The following is a 10,319-nucleotide window of genomic DNA, read 5'->3' on the forward strand; positions in this document are numbered from 1 at the left end:
GAGAGAGTAAGAGAGTGTGTGTGTGTGTGTCACAGAACCAATCCAATTAAAGAATAAGTTTCCACATGTGGTAGTAGCTAAGAATGAGGAGTAAAGAGAAAAAAGAGAGCCCAACTGTTAGAGAAAATGAAAGCCGAAGCTTGCATGTTCATTCTGGTTAGATCCTCAGTTACCGGACAACAAATCTTATAAGATCATACATAGATAGACACATGGGCAACACACAAGTAGGCTAATTGGTCTGATGGATGCCTTCCAGCCTAGATCTGTTTTAAGATCTCCAGTGGCATTGCAAAGATGGGAACAAGGCCAATTTCTTGCATTACTAATAGCTCCAAATAGGCAGCAGACATTTCAAATTTCTTTAAATTTTACTTTCAGGTAAAAGTAAAATGCTAGTGATATCAGAAAGAAACACAGGGAAGTATTTCAAAGTTGCAAGTGGAATTCATAACTCTCTAGGAAAAGATTAATAGAAATCTGGTCCAAGACTACTCAAGCATAGCAGAGATGTCACCATTCCAGAGAACCTGCAAGTTTGAGTGATCCCACATAGTACTATGGTTTTATTTACAAGCAGCTCATAAAAAGTTGTAGATTTCAGAAGCACTGTACAGACAGGAATGACACGTATCAGGATCCTGCAAGAGTAATAGGAGAATGAAGCATTAATTATTGCAAGACATGGCTGTAAAGACAGTATAGTGACCTGCTAGACTGAGTTAAGTAAGTGATTAATGGTCTCTGAAATGTGATCTCAAATTTCACAGTGGAAACAATGAAGGGAAGCTCTACCAGATTTCTTTCCAGCATGGGTAAATGTGTCAGTGTCTTCTCTGAAGGAGACCTCAACACAACCTTAGCAGTAACAGGAAAAGAATCTTGTCCAAAAGTGTTGATAAGGGACTGAATATTTTGAAGTGATTCACTGAACTGGTTTATTGACTCGGCCTGTAATTTTCCAATATCCTTAAATGTTATTTTTTTTAATGTAGTATTTCAACAATAAGATCATCTCTGATTTCTACTAACAGAAGCTATTGCCTCAGGGGAGATACCTTAAATCTTTTCTGCCTGGGACAAACCAGCACTTTCTTGCAGTACGCATATCATACCAACCTTTTGCCTAAAAAGAAAAAACCTGCTTTGCTGAAGTTAAATAAATAAAACACAAAAATATTGAGTCATTCTACTTACATCATAAACCTGGGGACTTGTCAGACAGCGGGCTATCAGGCCACACCAGCTGGGTAGAGTTGTGGTTAACGGAGGGCCACTGTGAGTGAGAATTGGCTTTAAATAACTTAAGTAGTTAAGGAAAACACATCAGTGCTCGAAAACCACTATTGAAAATAAAAAAACAATTGTACATAAACATGGTTCTGCCTTTGAGCTATATGCTGCTCAATAACTGTATATAAAACATCCATTGGAAAAAATCTGCATTTGTAAACAAATAAATGAAAAACATCTCCCCCAAACATTTTTCCCTTGATCCTTTTAAGGTCAGTTTCTTTACCCACACATTTACTGCAAGGGGAAATAGCTACCTCTTTTCTTAAAGTTTCAAGCAGTTGCAGTGTTTCCAGGTTTTGGGCTCTCTGGAGTCAAAAGGAGCAAGCAGAGGTACAAGTGCTTTAATGTTAATAGGTCCAAGGGTGTTTCTGCTCTGCAGATGGGAGCATGGTGTTGAGATTGCAAGCTAGAGATAACAAGGTGACACACTTATGTGGCTCAACACAGAGAAATAAAGAAATACTGCCCATCCAACGCCCTCCAAGCAATGCAGCCACCTGAACCGGTCCACTGCTAGCTGGTCACTGAGCCACAGAGATGCAACCAGAGATCTTACTCTGGCAAGGCTCAAAGACATCTCTGCAGTGCACGTATACGTACCACACAGAGCCTCAGAAAGGCGAACGAAAAACTGTATGGCAAGAACCACGTAACACAGCATGGAAGGAAAGCATCTGCCCAGGCAATGCTACCTAGATTACATTGAGCGGGCACGGGGGTGGGAAAGGAAGGTGTCTTTACACCTCTGCTCATAGGTCTGCCCCCAGGTAAATCCGTATTTGTTCATGCTAGTACTTCAGACTGATGATATGCCTGAGGAAATGCTCAAGAGTCAAAAAAGGTGTCCCTGCTACAGAGCAGCATGCTGATCTTCACTGGCAAGAACAGAGCTCGGGAGGAAAGCGCTAAGACTTCCAAACACTGTCTGAAATCAGGACCAGAAGGTTTTTTTCGGGGTTTTTTTTTGTTTGTTTGTTTTTTTAAGTCAGTCTGATTATTTTAAATGTAAATATATATTGCTGTTATTCAAGTTACTTTCTTAGGCCTCTAAGCACAGAGAGAATCAAGTCCGCTTGTGAAATAGATCAGTTTCCCTGATGCTCACAACAAATCAGGTTCTTGGGGGAAAGAGGGGGTTAAAAAAAGGGGCTGTTTTTAGCAGAGATGTATCCCTCCCCTTTAGCAGAGCCTGTTTACTTGAGCACATAACGGCTCGATTATGCCACCGCAGAGTTATATTTCCTCCTTCCCTCCCCCAGTAACAGTGTGGCTACACCCAGTCCTGGAAAGAAATAAACTCTTCCCCCTTACACTAGCCTACCAGCCCCTACATTGCCCTGTAGCAGACAGGCACACAGTGACTCAGTCATAATAAAACAACCCCAGTAAAAGACATCTGATACTTCATCAAAGTTGCAGTTTTCTTCGTATTTAACAACTGTGGGTGAACCCAGGGAACAGCCCATGACATTAAATGAACTCTGCGTTCCATAGGAATGAAGTTCCCAGTTATCCATCCACACAGAGCTCTGCAGGCAATGGCCAGTGTTGGAGCACACTGCCAAGTGCATCTCACTCGCATCTTTTTCAAGTTAAGTTCCCTTGCAAAGAGTGAATTTTGAGACAATCTGCCTTTCTACCTACAAACCAAGAGAATGCATCAGCAAAAAAATATTTTGACATTTAGCCATGGGTATAGAGGTGGCAATTCTAAAGATCATCCCTTCCATGCAATTTAAGCCCACCCAGCCGATGTTTATCTGAATGCCTCCTTGCATCAGAAGGAGCAGAATTTTACCTCTAAGATACAGTAAGACAGTTCTGCCTCCGGATATCAGTTTCCTTGGCACAAACTTCACAGAAACCTTCCCTAAAGATTGCTAGTCACCATTGAAAAAGCAAGCACACTACCAGCATCCTTTAAGTTTCTGCAAAACAGCTAATTAAGCTGTAATTTTCACCTAGCACTCCCCCCGCCCTTGCTGCAGCTGCGGGGGACTGCACTTGTGATAGCGTCAGTCGAGGGGAAGTCAGCATTGCCAACCACTCCTCTTTTCATTGGGCACATCCCTTTTGTAAAGGCAGGGGAAGAGGATAGCTCTGCTTCCTTCTTAGAAGGACAAAAAAGCAGCAGTCAGCCACAGCCAGATCCTTCCGTGGTCTTACTGCAGAAGTCTTTTTTTCAATACACTTTGACACCAGCCACTAAAACTCAAAGGGTTAACTTGAAATTACTAACATTTATGAATATTTAAACTAGCACATACACTCCCTTCTGGGCTTTGACCCAATACTACTGCATCTGAACGCATCAGTTGCAAACAGATCTTACCCTGAACAGGCAAGTGCTATTAGGATCTGAACACTTTCAACACTATACCTGGGTTTCCCTGGGTGGGAAATCTTGATGCACAAGGCATGGAAGGAAATTACTGTGCTCTAGCCAGGCCAGCAATCTCTCATCAACCAATGGCCAAGACTCCAGCAAAAAGACTCACTTCTCAGATGCAAGCTGCAACAAGATTAAGGCCGTCACAGGTATTTACGTATATTTAACTGCCCCAGAAATTACTAGGAATCAAGAACTGAAACGTCTTTGAATTTCTGGGTATAAGTGACTTGCCATGGCCACAAGGTTATCTTTGCCATTTTCCACTAAGTCAGTGTAAGCTGTTAAGGAGGGGCACCTGTATGATATACTGATTAAGAATATGTTAAGTAGATTAAAAAAAAAAAGACACAAGCATGAAAGGACAGCTACACAAAAATTGCTCAGAAGCTTAAACAAGGCTATCTAAATAGTATAATAGCAGCTTCAGAAAGGTTGTACAGTGCTATATACACACAAGGACACTCTCTGCTTTAACACCCATAGAAGTTCTGGATATACTGAAGGGAATAAGCTGGATCACATGTAGATTTTTAGTTCCAGAACTTCCCGTATCAGCGATGGGTTTCCAAAGAGGACTTCATCACAAAAGCAGATGGCTCTTCAGAGCAATGAGTGGGGGCTTAGACATGTACAATGAACTGGAAAACTAGTTTGTGCTATAGGCATCAGTGAAGATGAGAACAGGTTAATGGAACAAATCAGAGGATCTGAAATAGTTAATTGGCTGTCTTACTGTTTAGGAAGGAACTTCAGCTCCTAGAACTGACTTGTTTCTGTCCTCCAGCAAGTATAACATACCATGCATTAAGGAAAGGAAAGGTCTGTCTTCTGAGTCGGCAAGTTCAAGCTTCAGTTCTGTGCCTTGAACCTGTCAAATATTTGATCTTTCTCCTGTTTGACTCTCTCAAGTGCTTAAGGCTACATATGGGTACATGGAAAGGAAAAAAAGTGAACATTTCATGCCTTGAAGCTAAGTTGTGTTTTCAAAAGGATACTTATGGTCAAAGCTGTACCATAGTCTGAAGAGCCAAGCACTTTCCTGCTTTGTCCTGTTCCTTCTTTCAGAATCTGGGCCATCCTAAAAATAAGATAAAAACATATTCAATTATTTCAGGCAGAAAAAACCCAAATCATACATTCCAATCATTCATTTTACAGCGTCCTGTGCAAAAAAGCCAAATTACTTCAATATTGTACTTGGACTGCAGAAGAAAGCTATTTAGAGACATGCTTATACTGAGAAGGTTACTTTCCCTAGAAAGACCAGAAATTACTGCAGAGAAGAAGTAGGCCCTCTTCATTACCCTCAAGTTACCTTAATGAGCCCTCTACCACCAAGTTTCCTTGAGTCTAAAAGCTTATCGCACGGTTAATGCAGTAATGGATACAGAAATAAGTCCAAAACTGACAAATAAGCCTCATTGATGTCCCATCCTCACCCTTCTCCCCAAATAAATGAACTGGAATAATCCAGACTGATCCCTATTCATTGTTGGGTTGGCTTCCTTAACGCTAGGTCTATTTGATGTTCTTTCTTTAAGCCTACTGCTTCCTTGGAAGAATAAGGGAATTTACCATACCTGACAAACTCTCGCAAACCTGATGAAAAATATCACACTTAAAAGAAAATGCTTAACAGAGAATCCGTATAAAATCACAATTGAGGAAGGTCATGCAAATTTCATAAGTGCTAGATCAAGCTCAGATATATCTAACACTGCTAATACTGTTAAATATAATCCCTTTACTAGCTGTACTGCAAGTCATCACACCAGCTGGTCTGCAGCTGCATTTGTTTTTACTTTTGTTACTGTTTTGGGTTGGGTTGGTTTTTTTGGGTTTTTTTTTTTTTGGCTGGAGGCCAAAGTTAAACACAGGAAAACAGTTGAAGTGAGAACACTTTGTATGAATCATCTTCCAAACTACTAGAAAAGAACAAGACGGGATTGCCCTGTGTACTTCTGATCCGCAAAAAATCCATGATCCACCAAGAGTTAAAGCTTAGTACATTGTCACTCCCAAATGATATATTTTCTTTAACTGTGACATGCTGCTAATCCTGGCTTGGTGAAAGAGGAATCCAAAGGGAACTGACTAATGGAGTCCATTAGGAATGCAATGCACAGCTAAAGATGGAAACAAACGGGTAAGTGCTCTATGTTTACATGGGAAAAAAGCAAACAAGTTATTTCCACCCAGACACTGAATGAGAACAGAATACCCATGCTCTTTTCATGTTAAAGCAATTCCTCAAATACTGACAAGCTCAGTCTGAACTGGCCAAAGCCATCTTACCACCATACCACTTCCTAACCTTGGTTTTATGCAATAACTGCGGCCTCATTGTAGACGGTGTTTTAAGGGCTGGCCTTCTAGTTGCTTCCAGATAGCTACAAAAGCAAGTTCACCGTTTTTGGTACTCAAACGCACCATCTCAGAATCTATTTTGTGTGCTGGACACAGGCTTCTACAAAGAACACAGAGAAGCCTAATGCAGTTTCTGCAATGGAAGAGGTGCTTCCTGAGCAAGTAACTCTTATCTGTACAACCTGTGACAAAAAAAAAAAGACAAGGCAGGAGAAACCACTCATAAGAAAGCTGATCCCAAATACAGCAAGTATCCCATGCATATATCTGTGACCAGCGTGAACACCAGCATCATACAACCTGAGGTTTACGAAGCAGAGTTCACACACTTGCACCCTTATGCATCCTCTGGGTCCAAAGTCATCCGTCTTTCCTGCCATTCAACTTCCTCTAGCAGGTTCCTACGTAAGCAACCAGTTGTGCTACTGAACAATTAGTGTCAAGCATTACTCTGGGAGAGTGTAAACTAAGGTCTGGACAGAGGAAGCTCCCAGTTAAGCCTCAGGAACTGTTGGGTGGTTTGTTTTTTTCCAGACCTTTCACTCCTCCTGTGAATTCACTCAGTTTATAGATGAAGAAAATTGAAATTTCTACTATGAACATTTTTTCGATAGTAGTCTTTGCCAATAGCATATTGCAGGGAAAAAAAGTCTATTCTTGGGTTGTTACTGATGCATAGAAAGCTGCACTAAAGATTCACAGCAACAGTTTGCTGACTATAAATGACAATTTTCCAGTGCTCCTTTTGCCTCATACAGGTGGTAGGTAGTACAGGCAAGATCCAGCTGGCTTGTAGTACGGTATACAGGAGCTGAGATCAGATTAGCGAACTTAATCTTTGATTCTAAGCAAGTCCAAGGACCAAAATTTGGTATCAATTATTGAACAGAAGCCAAGAGGATTATCTCTGGGTCAGTCTTGGGGAGGACTGTTTATGCTGTAGCATGTTAAAAGCAAGCATGTTGGGTGGGTGAGGGAAGAGGAAAGCACATTGTTAAATAGACTGTATTAGTAGATTTGGGAAGGTTTTTGATGCCTTTTTATATATAGATAGATATATGTATATATATATATGTATACACAAAAATTTGAATGCTGCAGCATTACACCCAACACCACGGAATATAATATTCAAGTAATGCCCACTGAAAAACAAAGTAAAACGCGTTACTGAGTTGCCAGCTAGGAGAGAAAGGTTTTATCCATGCACATAGCTTCTGCAGTTCTTTATCGTCTTAGTTATAAAATAAGATCAGCCTAATAGAGAAGTTATGCAATTACTTACTCCTTGTAAGACTTGAAAGCTGTCATTAGTAGGTGGAGGATCCTGATCTGGGTCAACCCCAACCCTACAGAAACATTAAGAAAACAAAGCAAGTGGTGTTACTGAGGGTTGCAAATGCTGTAAGTTTGGCAGAACGCATTTTAAAAGCACTCCAAGCACCTAGCAAAGCTGCATTCAGAGAGGTTATAATAGTTTGAGGAAGAGCTGTCCATTATTCCCCTGCAGTTACATAGCTATAAACAAGATACTTTTTCACTCAAGCAGCAACTACCTGTAGATAACAGCTTTAACTCCATCTCAGCATCAACTTTAACTACTTACCTTTGTTGCCAATTCTTTTAGGATACTGGCAAACACTATTTTTGTCTTAAAAGGTGAACTGTGGGTGGCATCCTCTTCAGTGGAGAACATCCCTCACATCCAGCAGCAAGAAACCAGAGACTAAGGATAAGCCCAGCCTAAATATTTGACACAGCAAATAACTTAGCTGCCAGATAGGCCTGAGAATGGCTCAAATCTATGATTAAAAAAAAGCACACACACACACACCCCAAATTTGGATGATTGGATGATAGAGAGGTTATAATAGTTTGAGGAAGAGCTGTCCATTATTCCCCTGCAGTTACATAGCTATAAACAAGATACTTTTTCACTCAAGCAGCAACTACCTGTAGATAACAGCTTTAACTCCATCTCAGCATCAACTTTAACTACTTACCTTTGTTGCCAATTCTTTTAGGATACTGGCAAACACTATTTTTGTCTTAAAAGGTGAACTGTGGGTGGCATCCTCTTCAGTGGAGAACATCCCTCACATCCAGCAGCAAGAAACCAGAGACTAAGGATAAGCCCAGCCTAAATATTTGACACAGCAAATAACTTAGCTGCCAGATAGGCCTGAGAATGGCTCAAATCTATGATTAAAAAAAAGCACACACACACACACCCCAAATTTTAATGCAATGCACGAAGCAACAAAAATACTTTATAAAGACTCATTAATTTGCTGCAAGTTTCATTCACCTAACACAACACAGCCACAGTGGATTAACAAGAGGTGTGTCTAGTCCAGCCTCCCACCTGAGTGAGGGAGGGTCTGTATAACGAGATGGTGGATGATTACAGAATAATATGTTAATAAGAAACTGTCTACTCGCTTTTGCATAGTTAGCAAGCATCTTGTTACTGAACCGTCCTTTCACACAGTGCTCCTATCCAAGATGGGTATTTAATCCTTGTAATTATGGTCACGTTCTTCTGGTCTGTTTTGGGGGCAGCTATTTGTTAAGATTAGACTTGTCTCATTTTAAATCCTATTCATGCCTTAATCTCTGTGCTCTCTTGTAGAACCTAGACCTTCAACCGCAAGTGTTAGGTAAGATTGTCAGGTAAGACTGTCAGTCCCAAACATGTTGTGTTTCAGTCCTACCATGTTGCATAATAAGTGTAGGAAAAAGCACGCAGTAACAAAAACGTTGTCTGAAATGGCTAACTTCTTCCTTTCCCCTCTCTTGGAAGGGACTGAGCTCGTTTAGTGCAATTTCTTTGTTACCTAGACTTTGTGTCAGCTATTTCTAGCCACGGTGTTTATACAACATCCCTGGGGATCACCAGAAACCAACAGAACCTTGCTGGTAAGACCATATCATTTGTGTGTCCCAGGGACATGTACTTGCATAAGGCAAGTAGTGATCCAGACATGATTTACCTTCAGGCACAGAAGATAGCATGGATTAAACTAAAAGGGAACACTTTCAAATAACTTCCAGGGCAGCACTTTCTAATAGAACAATAGAAGAAGAAAAGTAGGCATTGAACTAAAGTTTTAAGTCATCCTTGTGGACTCACGGCCAATCCAAGACCTCACATGACAATGTAGCTCAGGGAAAATCCAGAAGGCCACTTTAAGACAGCCTGCAGCAGCCTCATATAGAGCTAGTGCCGACCCAGTCCTCTGCTTGGATTTCTTCCTGAGTCTCTTTTCTTTCCTCATCACTGCCTTTTTCCACATACAGAGTCATCTTAACCCTTAGGCACATTTGGCCTGGGAATTCATTGGCACTGACCAGCCTCCAGACTAAAAAGCTTCACTAGTTTAAGGGAATACTGGGCAGACAGTTGGGTACTGGATTGTAACATATGCTAAAATAAAATGCCACACACAAGAGCTCTGAAAGGTTACAAGGGCTTAGATGTTACTGCTTAGACTATCACTAAGCAGTGAAGACCTAAGAAGGGTTTTCTGCACACGAACGAGTTACCTAATGAAGCCTCACGCAGAAGGCTGACAAGCAACATCAGGAAACCCACTCAGTATGGCAATATATATATATATATATAAGATTGCACATTCCTTTATAAAGACACATAAGAATAAAAGAAAAAGATTTGTGGCTTTCCAAACTCCAGCTGCACATTGGGGAGGTTCAACACACAATGCACAGCAACCACGCTTATGTTAGCCGTGCAGCTGGCAATATGAACAGGGAGTTCAAGAAGCTCATTCCAGAAGATGAACATAGCTTGCATTTAGTTTAAGGGAATACTGGGCAGACAGTTGGGTACTGGATTGTAACATATGCTAAAATAAAATGCCACACACAAGAGCTCTGAAAGGTTACAAGGGCTTAGATGTTACTGCTTAGACTATCACTAAGCAGTGAAGACCTAAGAAGGGTTTTCTGCACACGAACGAGTTACCTAATGAAGCCTCACGCAGAAGGCTGACAAGCAACATCAGGAAACCCACTCAGTATGGCAATATATATATATATATATAAGATTGCACATTCCTTTATAAAGACACATAAGAATAAAAGAAAAAGATTTGTGGCTTTCCAAAACTCCAGCTGACATTGGGGAGGTTCAACACACGATGCACAGCAACCACGCTTATGTTAGCCGTGCAGCTGGCAATATGAACAGGGAGTTCAAGAAGCTCATTCCAGAAGATGAACATAGCTTGCATTGCCTATATAG

General features: G+C 40.9%; 1 protein-coding gene across 1 annotated transcript in view; it reads right to left on the reverse strand.

The window, feature by feature from the left end:
• Positions 1-10,319, reverse strand: part of SLC9A7 (solute carrier family 9 member A7) — a 100,882-nt gene that overhangs the window by 5,237 nt on the left and 85,326 nt on the right. The window contains exons 15-17 of the mRNA XM_009281373.2: positions 7,341-7,404; positions 4,684-4,766; positions 1,198-1,303 (exon numbers count right to left, since the gene is read on the reverse strand). Coding sequence (XP_009279648.1) covers positions 1,198-1,303; positions 4,684-4,766; positions 7,341-7,404 — 253 coding nt within the window. The remainder of the gene's footprint in view (positions 1-1,197; positions 1,304-4,683; positions 4,767-7,340; positions 7,405-10,319) is intronic.

This window comes from Aptenodytes forsteri, unplaced genomic scaffold (genome assembly GCF_000699145.1).
Source record: "Aptenodytes forsteri isolate BGI_AS27 unplaced genomic scaffold, ASM69914v1 Scaffold212, whole genome shotgun sequence".
Lineage (NCBI taxonomy): Eukaryota > Metazoa > Chordata > Aves > Sphenisciformes > Spheniscidae > Aptenodytes > Aptenodytes forsteri.